We start from the raw sequence: 18,298 nt of genomic DNA on the forward strand, positions 1-18,298 counted from the left end.
TTAAATCATTCTCAAAACAATAATCTAAAACAATTAGAATAAACTTAGACCACATCACTGGGAATAGTACATTTCTATAAAAGAATGGCAACTATTTTCATTACATACGTAATGTGTTCATTATAGAAAAAAAGAAAGTACAGGTAGATTTACTAGGAAAAGAAAATCACCTGTAATCATATTTCACAGAGAAAACCATTGCTAATATCTATCTATCTATCTATCTATCTATCTATCTATCTATCTATCTCCGTACATCTACATTAAATTTTTGAGCATACATGAGCATTTGTGTATATATATATATATATATATGTATATATATATATATACACACACACACACACACACACACACACACACGTGTACACACACACCTTTTTAATTAATCATGCCACATCAATTTCCTAAGACCTGGTTTTCTGACTTAACATCATGTGACTACATTTTAAAAAATACATTGACCTATTTCATCATTTTATTAATTATAAGATATGCTATTATAAAATAAAGGGATATGTGACATTATTTTGAAACTTCATTTGTATGAAACTAATAATGTGCTGTTAAAAATAATGAGACTAAAGAATATGATAAAACTAAATCTAAAATTTTAATTCAAAAATCTTTTATTAAAAAAACAAATGTTTTCACCATTTAATTTCTTAATAAATAATACATACCTAATGCCTTTATTTTAAAAATTATTATTCTTTTTAGATTAAAGCTCATTTTCAAAATCACCAATACAGAGATTCTTTATCCAGTGATCAAGAATTTACAAATTTATTCATGAAAATAAATGTATAGAGTATCTATTTTCCAGTCTGAAACACTGATACACTCTTCTCTTTATCCACTTCCAAAAATATAATCTAAAATACTGTAAGCTATTGGAAGTCATTGGTCAGGTATGTCCGTTAGTTGGCCCAGAGAACAACATTACAACCAACCCCTAGTTTTTACTCTAACAACCATCCCACTTCAGCCAATAAAATCTCATATGCCTGAGTCCATATTTGGGATAGTAAAAATTTATTAGGAACTTCTCGACTTTCTATTTACAATCATTTTTATTAAAGAATCCATATTCCAATTTTACCTTTCACTAAAAATCTCTACCAATATATTATTCAAATAACCATTCAGATCTATTAGGTGGTACCAGTGTTCTGTCCCTGTGAAAAAAGTCCAATGATAAGCAATTTTGTTTAAAGAAAGATTTTCCGAGTGTAAATGAGTGATCATCATAAGGCTATGTACTAATCAATACCTTATATTGTACCTTATATTTATTTTATACCTTATATCAGGGGTGGGTAATCCCTGGCACGCGTGCCAAACATGGCACGCAGTAACTTTTGCTGGCACGCGAAACCCTCTCTTATAATCTCCCATTTACAATTTTTTTCTTAATATCAACTTTTTTATTTTTTAGATAAATTCAGTGTAGGTGCATCTTAGATAAAGAAATAATTTTACATAACAAGTTATCTTAAAGACCATAGACATGGATTGACGAGAGAGGGGAAGAGCAATTTCTATGCCTCTGCCTTAACTCTCCCTGCCTTCCTAGATCCGACCAGTGTTTTGGTTTCATCCACATACGCTTGTGAATCTTTGTTCTCAATGATGAATTTTGTCAAATCTCGTAATAGGAGTAGCCTGATGGATGAAAGTAGTAGCTCGTGCATATCTTTGAAGGTCACGAAATATAAACCTGATGTAAAATCTCTGTCATCAGTGATGCAGCAGCAAAAGTCCCACTGATAATATCAAATGGAGTCATAAAGTTTTCTGTCGGACTATCAGTGTACATGTATACATTAAAAAATAAATGTATTTTTCATCATCATATACTGTGTTTTTGTTGCTCGAATGAATTTTATTATTTCTTCAAGGTTCTTCACAGACATACACCTTAAGAGATATCAAGTAGGCGTAACATGTTCTCAAAAAATTAGGGTTGGCACGCAGAAGAATTTTGAGTCAGAGATTTTGCTGGTTTTGGCACGCACTCACAAAAAGGTTGCCCACCCCTGCCTTATATTATATTTAAATAACTGTAATTACATCAATATTATAATAAAGGCTAGTCATATACTAAGTATTTTCATTTTACTAAATGTCAGATTGCCAACTTTAATAACCCATATCCCAAGAAGACACATTTATTTTTACGTCACTCACGCTGTACTCTTCTCATTACTTACCTGTTTTTCTATGTTGCGAAGAAGCAGTGTAGGGCTACTTGGTGACATTTCAAAATCTTGTTCTGGTAAAGGATCTTGACTCTCTTGGGGAATCTGAGGATTCCCTGTAATATTTAATGCAGTTGCTTGGTCTGCAAATTGTATTTGCTTTTTCAAACTGTCTTTTGGAAGTTGACATTCTTCTAGGATCACTAGCCCCTAGTCAAACATCAATTAAAGAGTTTAAATGCAAACAAAATTGACTGTTAAATTAACCTTAATGTTATAATACGCTTGAAACCATGCTTCTTATTACCCCTTGGAAATCAGAAAATACACACTTGGTAGTTTAGCTCTAAAAAAATTGGCTGATTTAAAACATGTGTAGCTCAAATAACATGTACATCTGATGGAGCAGGCTTTATAAAATATTGTCATAAATTATACACATGCAGGTTTTTTTGTCTTCTACTGGTTTTAGTTATTAACATTAAAAGCATGACACATTTAGAATAAAGTTAGAAGCTTACAATCAGGATATGAACATTTCAGACTGAAATTTAGAACATTTCCTGATTTAATCTTGTATTTTTAGTCACTAGCATTTCCATTTGTTTTATATTTGAGTACTCCGAATTTCATAAATTAAAATACCAAACTTATAAACATCCAAACAACAATCTATTATATTAACTCCTTTCAGAGTCCTGTAAGGACAAGCCCCAAGCCTGTGGCTGCCAGTCACCAACCCTGGGCAGGACTGCACCATTGAGAAAAAGTACTCTCCAGGCCAATCAAAGCTCTTGTTGTTTACAGGATAGATAAGTTAATAATAAAGACACAAGTCTTCAAATTTGATGGAGTATTTTCTGAAATGTAAGTAATCAAAAATATGTAGGGATCTAGCTTCCTCTGCACTTCCTGCCACATGCACATACTTTTTCTTCGAATGGCTTGCTAAACTTTCTCCCACATTTCCTGGCTGCTTTACTCCTACTGTTATCACCAAGGGAAACAGGAAAGAAAGGATGAAAAGAAGTGCACAGATATGATCTTAATGATTTTATAATCATTTCTCACTGCAAAACTTTTTCCCTTTCTACCTCTTTTACCCCTGTAAAGAATAATACATGTTCTTATACAATATATATGTAGATGTAGATTTTTGCAAGATACCAAGAAGCCCCTACAAACTAGCTGAAAAGGTATTAAACGCCTAATGTGGCTAAAATATTATATTCTTGTCATGAAAAACAGACTAAAACATTAATATAAGGTACAGTATTTCAAGATGGAACAAATTAAATGACTGCTGTGGGTCAGCTTGCATCATCTATAAATGCTATTCATAGGATGAAAACTGCCTATCTATAATAATTAAAACATAATATGCTAATTAGACCGGACAGCTAAACGACCTTCTGGACAACCCTCTGGACAAAGCTGGGGCTGTGAGGGCCAAGGCAAGCCACCGCAGCCGCGAGGGCCAAGCCCCTTGCATGAATTTTGTGCATCGGGCCTCTAGTAGTATAAAATATGCAATATATGAGTAATTTTAGTTTATACTATAATTTAGAGAATCTAAAATTTTACAATGACCATGGTCAGTTATGCTATTAAACATACATTTTATAATTTTGTAGTAATATATTACACCTTGATGCTTGGTAAAAGTAAAAAGTAAATTATTGTTTTTATCTATATTTACAACAATGCTAGTAACTTTATCAAGAAAAGAGGATCCAAATTTTTTTTTCCCCAAATCCTCACCTGAGGATATTTTTTCTACTGCTTTTTAGAGAGAGTAGAAGGGAGGGAGGGAGGGAGGAAGAAAGGAAGGAAGGAAGGGAGAGAGAGAGAGAGACAGAGGGAGGGAGAGAGATATCAAGGTGAAAGAAACACATCAATTGGTTGCCTCCCACATGTGCCCCAACTGAGACCTGGGACTGAACCTGTGCTCAGGTATGTGCCCTTGACCTGAATCAAAATCGTACCCTTCAGTGTGTGGACTGACACTCTAACCACTTAGACACATCAGCCAGGGCAAGAGGATCCAATTTTTGATCCCATTTCAATGACTATTTTTCTAATATGCACAAATACGGCTGTCAAGAAATCTGAAGAAGTATATTTAAAAGAAGTTTGTTTTATTTAATATTTTCAAAAATTAAATTAGACTTGATAAATATAGTATCATCAATCACAAAAACTCTTTAAAATATCTGAAATGTCCATTCAAAAGTTGTACAAGTCTCTTACTGGGTTTTTCACAAATACTTCATGTAAAAGAAATACATGTTTCCACCAATTTAACTATAATTCTGTTTGATTACAGTTTATATTATGGGCCAAGTTGCTCTGAATTAGCCTGATTTCATAACTCCTACTTATAATATTGTTTCTATACATAAGTTGATTCTGAATTTCAGAAGCTCAACATACAAACCTAAGGATACTATCTTTTTATATGGTAGGGGACCTACCATAATTAGTTCAATGAAGAATAATACTTTAAAAATTTAACTGGGGATACATTCATAGTCAACTTCATAACCTATTTGTTTTCCCTTAAACTATTGCCCTGGTCAAAACTCTCATAGTGTAAGAAGAATGGACATGATTTTTCTCTGCCATGGCCAAGGATAGAGAAGAAAGGGAAGAGGAGTAATTTCTTCGGAGTCACTGCAGATATAGTTTCTGTTTTTAAAATTCATGAAAAGGACATGTGTGTGTTGGGTCATAATGATGTACACTTTAAATATGTTATCATTTTATTTGTCAAGTATATACCTCAATAAAGCTGAATTTTAGAAAATCAGGAATAGTACAATGATACATAAAACAAGGCAATAACAAAAATATAAAAATTCTTTAGAATAATGAATTGAGATAACTGAGACAAGTGAAAACTCCAGCCTGAGATGAAAGCAAATCAACTGCTCCAGAGGAGACAACTGTTTCTGATAATAACACTAGAGAGATCCCCATCCCACTCTCAGGGTCCTCATAGAGAAGACATAGTGTGAGAAAATAAACTGTCTTAGCAGCATCTTTATTATTTATATAAAGTCACCAAGGCTAATTTTAAGCAAAAAACTTAAATGAAAATTTAAACATAAGAAATGTATAATTTAAAATGTGGAACGTCCTATTATAGGATAACAAAACAAAAATCTCAAAGAGAATCATAGCTAGTTGTCTTGTTGAAAAGCTGAAGCAGAGAAAAGAAGAAATATGAAAATTATACTGTGTTATGAAGCTACTACAAGAACAAGGAAGAGATATTGTTAACATCTGCTTTCTCCTCTCTAAAAATTGAGGTTACCTGGAATATGTCAAAGAAAGGGCAAATGATAGCTTCAACACCTACACTTGTAGATCTTCTAGTGGATCTAGTCTGTGTGTCCTGACCAGTCACAAACGGGCACTGATTTAAACAGACTATTTACAAGAGAGCATCTTTCAATCTCTTTCCCTTCCCCTTATCTCTAATTTAACCTAGAAGAAAGGGTTTGTTTTTCTTTCCTTTCAAGATACATTAAACAGAAAAGTTCTGTCTCACTCAAGATAACTACTCTTCTCAATGCTTTTTTCTTATAATAACCCAAGAAGCTGAAAGAACAAAGAAAGTGCTTGTTTTTCTATTCATTATAGTAACAGCTCAACTAAATTGCAGGTAAGCAATTAAACATATTAATTCCTAAGAAATTTAAGGATAAACTACCAAAATAAAGAAATAGTATATTTTGATAGCATAATATTAATGGCATTTTCCATAAAACAAATATAATGGGATTCTTAAGGGAACAAAGGGCCAGATATACATCTAGCCTAGCCCTAAACCAAGACAAATGTAAGTAAGGCCATATAAATTATTACAGGGAAGTTTAGATTTTTTTCCCCTCAAAACAACTTACTTAAAAAATATAAACATATAATCAAACTTTTAAAAATGTTTAACAACAATTATACAGCACTACTTAGAACAGACAAAATATTAAAATATCTTTTCCCAAGACAAAGCAATATGAACTAGACTGTCAGCGGTTCTCAACCTGTGGGTCGCAACCCCTTTGGCGGCCGAACGACCTACAGGGGTCGCCTAAGACCATCCTGCATATCAGTTATTTACATTACGATTCATAACAGTAACAACATTACAGTTATGAAGTAGCAACGAAAATAATTTTATGGTTGGGTCACAACATGAGGAACTGTATTTAACGGGCCAGAAGGTTGAGAACCACTGGTCTAGATTAAAACATAAAACATACAATTTAGCTGAAACCCAGTTTCTTGGAAATTTGTAAATTGTTTTAAATCTGGCTCATGCTTACTACTCTTTTTGCTATAAAAATGCTTGTGATATATCCTTTTAAGGAACTGATCAAAGAGGAGAGATTATTTGGTGATCTTGAAAGGACTGGAAAATCACTACAACTGAAGGACGGCCCCAGTGAAGACAGGTTTAAAATAAGAAACAGTCACTACAGTAACTGAATAGGAAACTTCCATCAGGAAACTATTCTGGAACATAGTTCCCTCAAATGCAACAGAGAGAACCATTAAGCCTAAGGTGTTATTTCTGTCTTTCCATACACCTTCCTACAGATATCACCATCATATTGATGACTTTGTACCTTTCTCTCCTGTCCTTGACAACTCATACTTTCTGCTCCTTTGAATACCATAATAAAATACTTTGTTATCCCTAAAAAAGATCATGTTGTTTATTGACTTCAAACCTTTAAGAAATGCCCTTTCCTAATTTCTAGTTCTATTGATTCATCAAGCAAAGTACTATTTATTCTCCAAAGTCATACTGAGGCATCACCTCTTTATTGATGTCTTCTCTGACCCACATGCTAAACCCTAAAATAAGTGTTCTCTCTATGCCACATCTGTATGTTATTAAAAACACGTGTCATTGCACATATGTATTACATCATATTGCAACTATCTACATGGTCTATCACTCCTACCAAAATATAAACTCATGACAGACAGAGCCTAAAACTTATTAATCTTTATTTATGTGCAGACCCTAGGTGGGTTGGGCTAACCACATGGTTCCAAAAGTCCTCCCTTCACAACTTTTTGTTTTCAAACCAATCACCAATATTTCCTCCATTACAACATTATCTCCACATTTTCACCACATTGAATACAATTTCCCACAAAAAAAGTTATTGAGATATTAGCAATATTTATATTAAATTAGACTTCATGGAATTGCAGGAGAACTCTTTTTGCTATTGCTTCTATGGGAAAATATACTAGTTCCAAGCAAACACCCTACAATTTTAGAGAAACAATATATCTTTAAGCTAGGGAAATCCCATGTTAAATTTCCCCTGGTTGGAATTAAAACAGCATTTATTTGTGTAATAATTTGCTTAATTTGTATTCCCGTAGACTGTAAATCCTACAAGAGATTTGTAATATTTACAACTGACCAAGAATAGTATCCAAATCCTCAAGAACACACCACCACCACCATCACCAAAAAAGTATAAAACGATATATTAACTCGTAGACAGAAAAAAAAAACCTGGATAATTAATTACACCGAGGCCCAATCTCACAACATTCAGTAACAAATTAAAACAGCAATAAAATAATACTTCACACCCATTATACTGGAGGTCAAAAAATATAAAATGTAGGCAAGAATGTGGAGAAACAGGAGCTCTTATGCACTGCTGCCAGTGGGAATCCAGTCACATCAATGAGTATAAGAAAATTGAAGACAGCCATGCCCAACACCCAGCACTTCCACTTTTAGACATGTAGCCAAGAGCTCTCCACAGGCTCACAAAAACATAAGATAGTCACTGCAGTATTATTTTTACTGGCGTAAAAATGGAAACACTGTCTATCAAAATAAAATAGGAGAAGAGATAAACATTTCATTGTATTCATACAGTTCTATTCTAGTCATATAATTAAATAACATACTGGAAGTATAAAAATGCATAAATAGTATGCTGAGCAAAAACAAGGAAGTTGCAAAATAGTTTGTAGTTATCATTTATACAGACTTCAAAAGCACAGAAAATAAATATTATTTGTAGACACAGATACCTATTTGCCAATAGTATAAAAACATACATACTGAAACCTATATAATTTTGTTAACTGATGTCACCCCAATATATTTAATACTATAAAAATACATAAAAATAATAAATATAAAAAATGTTGGAATCAGAATAGTGGTTACAGTGGTATGGGGGAAGAGAATGGGCTGCAGGACCATACAACTACTTCATTTGCACAGGTAATGCTTTCTTATTCTAGAAACAAAGTACATACTGGCAAAAATTTAATATTTGATAAATTTGGGGGTAGGTACACAGGTGTTCACCATATTGCTTTCTGCAACACTTTATGTTTTATAAATTTTTAATAAACAAAACAAAAAACTCTAAGGAGATTTCAATAAGATACACACTTAGTATTTCTTACATACAATAAAATACATGACAACAAAATAGAAGTTTACAGAAATGTATATCATTTTCTATTAACTGGAATCCAACAAAGTTCAGAATTGCTTAAGTATGATAAAATGGTCACCATAAATACAAAGGCATTATAAAGATAGCTTCAATTTATAGCAATTAATATATCAAAAGTCTTAACTAAATTTTTGTAAAACCTATAACAATTATTTTGTGTGGAGAGATGAGGACAAACTAAATCAGTAATATTTAAAAAAAAAAAAATAGAAGAACACTGAAAGTACCTTGGAGGCACGAATCTGCCTGTGAATATCCGTTAGTTGCTGGATTTTGTATTCTAGCTCTGAAATCTGGGCTTGAAGCCACGTCCATCGGCTGCCAACTCTTGCTCTGTCTACAAGCCACTTCCATTCAGTACTACAGTTACTGTGAACAACATAGACATTGTTAGTCAAAGCACAAAGGCAATCAAGTTTTCAAAGAGGCTGCTTAATAACTTCCTTGACTCCTGTCATACAATCCCAATTTCCTTTCCAAAACATCTAATTACATGAACTGAGAATGGCATATCAACTTCTTATCACAGAAAAAGATTCAATTTTCTTATCTTTCCATTCCACAAACACCTGTTTTTATTCAATGTTACTTAATCAGCAGTAGGGTAATCTCCTTTGCTACTTAATACTTTATTAATGTGGAAGGGCTGAAATAGGAGTGGGCCAGCAAAGAAAAGGAAACAAGAATAACAATAGTAACACCATGTAAAAACTATTGCATGAGGCTTTTCTAGCAGCCAGATGTCACGTTTCAGACAAGTCATTTGAACTGGGCTAGATCTAAATCCAAGTAACAAACCTTAGCTACGCAATTGTATTCTATGCAAGTTTCATTTGCTAAATCAGAAATCACTATTAGATAATTAAATACTTAAAATCAATTTAAAGAAATTGTCAAAAATTATCAATGATGAATGCTCTGTTGCATTTCAAATATGCATACCAAATATACAGATTTTGACATGTTTATTAAAATAAACAGCTTGTTTAAAACCTGACTCCCAGCATTCACAGGCCAGAGATGACCAAGAATTTAGGTAAAGCCTTTGTTTCATGCATATTTGAACATAAGAACTGAACCTTAGCTCCTCTATCTTTTGGCAAGGGTGCAGCTCTAATCCACATTTTGTAAGATTACCAATTAATTACTGTATTAAAATACTCCAACCACACCAAGTAGAAAACAACTATTTGGATGGGGGCGGGGGAGGGGTGAGAGAGGGAGAGGGAGGGAGAGAGGAGAGAGAGAGAGAGAGAGAGAGAGAGAGAGAGAGAGAGATTAGGAACTTCAGATTAAAGGAAAAACCTGACAGAGATTGAAGGTATAACTGAAGGACAAAAATTACTTAATGGAAAAACACAAGCTTTATGAAATACTTGTTTAAAAATGGCATTTATTGTCAAAACCCATAGAATGAATGTACAAGACCAAAAGTGAACCCTAATGTAAATTATAGACTTTGGGTGATAAAGATGTGTCAATGTAGGTTCACAGATTGTAACAAATGCACTACTCTGGTGAAGGACGTTGATAATGGGGAGGTTACGTTTGTGGAGTACAGGGTGGGAACTCTATTTTCTGCTCAATTTTGCTGTAAGCCTAGAACTGCTCTAAAAAATCAAGTTTATTACTTTTTAAAAAACAGATGAAATCATAATAGAAAGTCTTTCATATATACTTTAGTCAAAGAAAACATTATAGAGATCATTTATTGTCAGAGAAACATATTACAATTTTAACTTTACTATACAGAATTTATCCATTATAACAGGATTTTACATTATATCAATGTTCCCAAAAGCTATTTTTTTAAGATTCTAATTGCGGCAAAGTGATTAAGGAGACTTTCATATATATTAGGACTTCTCCTGGAATTATTCTTTATTCAGTTTAGTCACTATTGTGATTTTATAAATAGACACTCTTAAATCACATTTTTATAATCAGAGACAAAGTAAAAGAATGCCTATTCACAGATATTTAATATCACTAAGTGCCAATCATCAGATCAGTGAGGAAGGCAAGAGCCAGATCATGCGATGGTTGCATAGGTGAGGGTAAAGTGTTGGATTTTATACAAAAACAAAGTTATTAGCAAGATCATAAAAACATTTTTCTCAGAGCACTCTGGCTACCAGGTAGAGAAAGCATTGAAGTGGGACATGAGAGGAAATAAGGAAAGTATGGGGATGCAACTATAATAATCTGGATGTGACAGAGATAGTGATCTCCAAATATTTCCTTGCACTTAAGTTGGAGCCATGAGACTAGTTCTGGCCAATGGGCTATAAGTAGAAGTGACCTAATCATTTCCAGTCCCCTGACAACCTTCGAAGTCACTAGTGCAGATAGTACAGCCACAGGATGGAGGAGGATCACAGACCAACCTACACTGACTTTATGTAAGCCAAGGTGAACCTCTGTTGTGTTAAACTACTGAGATTAGGAGGTTAACTTGTCACTCTAAATATAGCCTATTCTGAATAAAAGATAAAAATGGCTTGGACTGGGAAAGGGGTAGGAGATAAAGAAGAGTTGAAGAAGATAGATTCAAGGTTCATTTTAAAGTTGATAGGACTTGTAGAAGTATGGTGTAGTAAGCATGGGGAAATCCACGATGATCTTAGTCTTTCAGTAAGTTTTGTTCCAGTTGGAAAATTTCCCCATAACATGCACTTTTGCTTGGCTATCAAAATGATGATTAGCTAATGGTAAAATATAATAAATATTTTTCGTGGAGTTCATGTTATTGTACTCCTAATAAAGATATTCAGATATTCAAGTTAAGTTTAGAGAATTCATTTTTATGTTCATACACTATATTAACTTATACTAACATAGAAAAATAGCAATATCATATTAAATTTAAATAAACTAATACTGGGGCTTTGTGGTATATAAAATGAATTATCTGTAAAGGATACATTACCCTACATTTTAATAGGCGTAAATAAAATACATTCACTATAATTAAAAATGGTAAACAAGCTTTTCCACAAAAAAATGCTTCCTTGGTTAAAAAGTGTATTTCTCAAAAATAATTAACATTGCAAACATGTTACAGATAAGCATGTGGCTATCTCACTCATAGGAGTTTAACACCTGTTTTACCCTAAAGTCAAAACAGATTTCATGTAAACAACTTATATAACCAATAATGTAATGGTTTACTTAATTTAGAGCATAATCAATGAGAACATAGCTGAGGCAACAACAAACAAATAAGAATATGAGGAATACCCCAGTGTCTAGACTTCCCAATTAGCATATAAGACTGCTAACACTGATTCCCTGCATCTCTGTGGCGTCTGTAACAGACCACCACATGCTGACCCTAAGGAAGGGCTCCTCCTTCCAGTGAAGATTAGGGCGAAGACATCAGTGAGTGGAGACCCCCTGGGCAGTGAGACTAATCAGTCCCCAGAACAGCAGCATATGCCTTCAATCACCATTCTTGCTTGTTTGCAGTCACCACTTAACTTAGTCAAGAAAACAAGCACAAGCTGTTTAAACCAAGTTGTTTTGAGTATAATTTCTCTTGATACTAACTTCTTGTCAAACATCACGAACCTATACTCCTGTTTTGACCCTCAAGTGTAGTTCATCAGAATAAGACAGAACTTTCTAATATCACATCCTACATTACTAAGACTTAAAGAGGGGCTGGTATAAATTATGCCTTTAACATAAATGTTTAGCTCACTAACAACAATAAATTAACTATGATAAAAAGTCAAAAAAGAAGATCCAGTTGTAGAAAATAACTAGCCCAAGAAAAATAAGAATTATATTGGGAGAAATACATTAAATTATGCCAAATTTCTCCACTGGTGTTTGCTCACCTAGGAAGAGCTTATCCTTGCCTGAAATCTGATTCCTTTAGACCAGGGGTTGGTAAACTTTTCCAGTAGGCAGGCAGAGAGTAAATATTTTAGGCTCTGTGGGCCACATAGAACCTTTAACAACTACTCAACTCTGCCATAATAGCATGAGAGCAGCCATAGATGATACATACATGAATGGATGTGATTGTATTCCAATAAAACTGTTTACAAAAACAGTCAATGGGCTGAATTTGGTCCATGGGCTGTAATTCTCCATCCCTGATGTAATTCTCCAATCCCTGATGTTGTTAAATTACTTGCTTTTCAACTTCTTTCTTTTAAGCTTGCTTTTAAGACCTGTTAGAGGTATAGATAGAGTAGCCACTAACTAGGGCTAATTCACTCTTAAAGAGTGAGTTTTCTGGGGTCTTAACTGAACACTCCAAATCTTTGACAAAGTCTTTCACTCTACTTATTCAGAACTCAAACATCTCCGAATTGTGTATGAGTGCTAGAAATTGTTCAGAATATGGCTTCCTACTAGTTCTTTATCTGTCCCTGTGGAGTTTCGTGTACACATGCATAGCTTAGTATTCAAAAAGTTATCTCAAGGGGACCACATGATGATTTCTGGAGCTTTTTAATTGCATATATAGATCCCTCAATTTCAGTACTCTGATCTACTAATTCCAGCTATTTCAGCCTCCCAAACTCTAATCTTTGTCTCAATTAAGGCCACTGTGTTCTACTTAGCTTTCTATGCCTGCATCAGAGATCATAAAATGCCTTCAAGCAGAACACAAGGCCAATCAGAGTCACTTCATCTGTTTCTCTTTCCTCAGGAATCACTGAACCTCTAACCTTTGCTGCCTTACACCCACTGTGTTCATTTTCTGAAAACAGTGACTATCTCAAATAAAAGATAGGGCAAAAGTAGGTTTACAGTTGTGAGTAAGCAGAAGTGTTTATTCTTATATTATCATTTACTAATTATTATGTTATTTTCCATACAAACAACTATACACCTACTTTTGCCCCACCCTGTGTTTTTTTATTTAGTCCTCACCCAAGGATATTTTTTCATTAATTTTTAGAGAGAGTCGAAGGGAGGAAGAGGAAAGAGAGAGACCTTGACTGTGAGAGAGACCTTGACTGTGAGATGGATTGGTTGCCTCCCACACATGCCCAACCTGAACCGGGGTATATACCCTTGACTGGGAATCGAATCCACAACCCTTAGGTCTGCCCACTGATGCTCTAACCACTTGGAAAACTGGCCACGACCCCATCCTGTATTTTGTCCAGTTTGCTCATCAAGTACAGCCAAAGAGCAAGTACAGTACCAATAACTCCACTCCATTGTGGCTAGAACTCAAAGAACTTTTATGTATTAAAAAAAACGACTGGGTGTGGAAATCAGATGAAGGTACTGGTTAATTATTTTCAACAATTCAGGTAGGGAGAGAATTCTAGAGGAAAGCAAAGCCAACAGTTCCCTGAAAACAAAACCAAACAAAAAAATAAAAAACCTATAAAGCAAAGCTAATTCTTGACTATTAAATGAGGGGAAAAATCTACATATTCATGTTGAGGTGTCTTGTTATGAAAGTTTAGCATATACCTTACTTAATATACCCCTCCCTCAAAAATATTTTGTGCCATTAGGATCATTTAGGTTAACAAGTTCTCATTAAAATGTTCATTGTCGCCGAAACCGGTTTGGCTCAGTGGATAGAGCGTCGGCCTGCGGACTGAAAGGTCCCGGGTTCGATTCCGGTCAAGGGCATGTACCTGGGTTGCGGGCACATCCCCAGTAGGAGATGTGCAGGAGGAGGCTGATCGATGTTTCTCTCTCATCGATGTTTCTAACTCTCTATCTCTCTCCCTTCCTCTCTGTAAAAAATCAATAAAATATATTTAAAAAATAAAATAAAATAAAATGTTCATTGTCACCCTACCGGTTTGGCTCAGTGAACAGAGCATCAGCCTGGGGACTGAAGGGTCCCAGGTTCGATTCCAGTCAAGGGAATGTACCTTGGTTGCGGGCACATCCCCAGTAGGGGGTGTGCAGGAGGCAGCTGATAGATGTGTCTTTCTCATCGATGTTTCTAACTCTCTATCCCTCTCCCTTCCTCTCTGTAAAAAATCAATAAAATATATTTTAAAAATATATAAATAAATAAATAAATAAAATAAAATGTTCATTGTCTTTAAGAAAACTAAGCCTCATTGACATACAGGTCAATAACATTAATATTCTACCACTAACAAAATAAATCAATGAATAGTTATGAATTCTAGGAAAATTTGACATGGAGATAAATCAAGTGGGGAGGGTTCATTTAGGATGTCCAAGGAAAATCTGAGACTGGAACTAAAAAGGAAGGAGAAACAAAGGGAGAAAAAACAATCTGAATATATTTTACAGTTCTGCCTAGAACTTTGATAGAACCAAATCTGTCAACTGTATGAACAGAAATTTCCAGTGTTAGTTTACAAGAATTTACAAATCAGATTGCCAAATTTAATCTTGTTCCCTTACTACCATCTATCCACTCTTCTCCCCCCAGCCAAAGAAAGGATAAGAGAAAGAAAAAAAAGAGAGTTTTGGGACCACTTATGTACTCTAAATACTATTCTATGTCTACTGTATGAAAAAAATTTTGAAAGTTCATGGTCTGTTAAGTAGTCTTAACTCTGCTTTTAAAATCCTTGCATAACATCAAACACTGACAAATAGCATACAAATAAAGCAAATAAATGAATTTTTAAACTAGTCTAAACATATTTGCTAAAGGAATAGTCTGAGTCATGCACTTAGCAGTTAAACAAGCATTGTGTGTTTACACATGTGCGTACTTCTTTTGTTCAGAAAACCAGGTCACCATGTAGTGTTTCCAATGTAGAGTAGCCTTCCTTATCCACAAGGGATACGCTCCAACACCCCCAGTGGATGTCTGAAGCCATGGTTAGTAACAAAACCCATATGTACTATATTTTTTCCTATACATACATAACTATGATAAAGTTTAATTTCTAAATTAGGCACACTAAAAGATTAATGATAACTAATAATAAAATAGAACAATTATAACAATACTAGAGGCCCGGTGCACAAAAATTCATGCACGGGGGGGGGGGGGGGGGGGGGGAAGGGGCCCCTCAGCCCGGCCTGCCCCCTCTCACAGTCCGGGAGCCCTCAGGGGATGTCCCGGGGGGGTGGGCCTAAGCTGCAGTCTGGCCTCCTTCTGCGGGAGGCCACCCAGCTGATCAGGGAAAGGTGCCGCCCCATCATCCTGCTGCTGCTGCTGCTGCCTCTGGCCTCCCTCTGCGGGAGGCGACCAGGCCAATCAGGGGTAGGCACCACCCCCATCGCTCTGCTGCTGCTGCCGCCACTGCCGGTCACTGCGGCTGCCTGCTCTCGGCCCTCGGCTGCTGCCGGTCCTCGGCCCTCACAACCACCACGGCTTTGTCTGGAAGACATCTGGTCTATCCGGTCTAATTCGCATATTAACCTATAGGTACTATAATAAAAGTTATGTGTGATCTCTCTGTTCATATCTTCCACTCCCAAATTTAATGCCTTTTCCATCTTAATTAAGGACTTATGTACTGTGGCTGTAAGTCTGCAGTTTGAAGTGTAATAACAAAGCTAGCACAAATTTATTTTTTCTTCTTTACAACTTCATAGATAGGAGATTCATTCTTACCAAACATCTTAGCAACCTTAGCATATGATTTTTTTTTTCCTTTCCTTAAGTCAAGAACTTTACCTTTTCACTTAAAGGAAGCACTTTACGAGTTCTCTTTGGCATATCCAAATTGCCAGCATCACTACTCTTGCACTTTGGGGTCATTATTAAGTAAGGGTTACTTGAACACAAACACTGAGATACTGCGACAGTCAGGGAATAACCAAGATGGCTACTAAGTAACAGGCTGATAGCATATTACTGCATGGATACACTGGACAAAGGGATGATTCATGTCCTGGGCAGGATGGAGTGGGTGGGACAACATGAGATTTCATCATGCTATGCAGACAGTACATAATGTAAAACTTATAACTTGTTTATTTCTGGAATTTTTTATTTAATATTTTAAACCACAAGTGACCATGGGTAACTGGAGCCAGGAAAAGTGAAACTGCAGATAAGGGGGGACACTGTTATACACTGCACAAGGGCTTACCCAAAAGGACAAGCAGAGCTCAAATCCACCACAAGTTCTCCAACCCTGTAATTACAAATCTAACTCTGCTTAGAGGAAGGAGTACCTTCTTCTATTGCACACAAATGGAACAGTGATGGCCCTGCTGACCACTACAGTGGACAATGAAAAAATGAAAAGAGATAAAAAACAATTAGACTACTCTTGTTTCTCAGAAAGGTGATTATCACTATCAACCCAGAATTGAGTACAAGCGTTTCTGCTATAACACAGTAGATGCATTCCAGAATAATACCATGTTCTATAAAAATAGCTGAACTTATAGAGGGAACAAAATTAGAGCCAGACCACTCGAAATCTATGGAATTGTAAAATCTGAGTCCTAAAAAAACAATAAGAATCCTTATAAAAATATTAGTACAGTTTAAGTTTCCACTGGCATTTGTATCAATAAGCCTGTCCATCCTTTAAAGCTTCATATCCTGGAACTCATGCTTCTTCCTTTGAGAAACGAAAGAGAGAAGATATTCACTTCTAACAGAGACCAAGTTAATAAAAATTTGAAATAGCATATAAATGTAGCTTTCTTGATCAATTTCTTTTTAACAAAAGTGAACTATCCTCACAGCTACTTCAACTGAACTCAGAACTTCCTAATCTTTTAATATAGTGGAATATATAGCAATTTTTAAGCCAATAAACCAAAACTTTATTGCAATATAGGAAGGTAATTTTCAGCATCTTTCTTATACTACTAAGGCTTTCTCTTTAGTTCTGAAAAAGCTTTCCCACTCATCATTCTAAAACATTAACGTGTTTATAGTGTTTTGGAAAAAACTCCAAACCAAATTCCACACTATTGACATTGTTCCTCTATATGCCAAATGTAAAGTTTTTCAGAGAGAAGTACAATCGTATAGTTTAGAAATAGCGTTCTATATAAAGACAAAAAAAACATTGGAAAATAAGTGAAGGAAAATAACTTTTATTTTTCTTATCGTTAATGGGTCTAATTGACAATGAAACTAATGATTTGTTCAAAATAATAGAAACAATGTAATCAAGTTTGTATTTGTGTGCGTCTATGTGTACTTGTATGTATGTGTGTGTGTGTGTGTGTGTGTGTGTATGTGTATGCTTGTGTATAAGTAAAAGTGATACAAGGGACAGAAGAATTAGGATTATTTTGTTATTATAAGGTACTTACACTACCCAGAAAGAGGTATGTTATTTAAAAGAAAACTTGGATTAGCTGTATATGTACACTGCAAACTCTAGGGTAACCACTAAAAAAAGAGAAAAAAGACTGATATGCTAAAAATAGGAGAGAAAGTAAATCATATAAAGTGTTAAATTATAACTACAAAATGTAGAAGAGTGGAAGACAAAAATAAGAGCAAAAAATGGGCAACAAATAAAAAACAGTGACAAATATGGGAGATATTAATCTACTACATTAATATTCACTTTAACTAAAAGAGATTGTCAGAGTGGATTAAAAAACAAGACTCAAATACTCTTTATAATACTTTAAGCAATAAAACAATAATAAATAAATAAATAAATAAATAAATAAATAACAAGACTCAAC

At 34.7% G+C, this 18,298-nt stretch overlaps 1 protein-coding gene across 3 annotated transcripts in view; it reads right to left on the bottom strand.

The window, feature by feature from the left end:
- Nucleotides 1–18,298, bottom strand: part of KANSL1L (KAT8 regulatory NSL complex subunit 1 like) — a 96,044-nt gene that overhangs the window by 57,423 nt on the left and 20,323 nt on the right. For 2 of the 3 annotated variants that reach the window (XM_070422040.1, XM_070422041.1), the window contains exons 3-4: nt 8,941–9,082; nt 2,214–2,411 (exon numbers count right to left, since the gene is read on the bottom strand). In XM_070422040.1, the coding sequence (XP_070278141.1) occupies nt 2,214–2,411; nt 8,941–9,082 (340 nt within the window). The remainder of the gene's footprint in view (nt 1–2,213; nt 2,412–8,940; nt 9,083–18,298) is intronic. The other variant, XM_070422042.1, reaches the window with a different exon arrangement.

This window comes from Myotis yumanensis, unplaced genomic scaffold, assembly GCF_028538775.1.
Source record: "Myotis yumanensis isolate MYYU_CA2020_CCGP unplaced genomic scaffold, mMyoYum1.0.hap1 SCAF_8, whole genome shotgun sequence".
NCBI classification, from domain to species: domain Eukaryota; kingdom Metazoa; phylum Chordata; class Mammalia; order Chiroptera; family Vespertilionidae; genus Myotis; species Myotis yumanensis.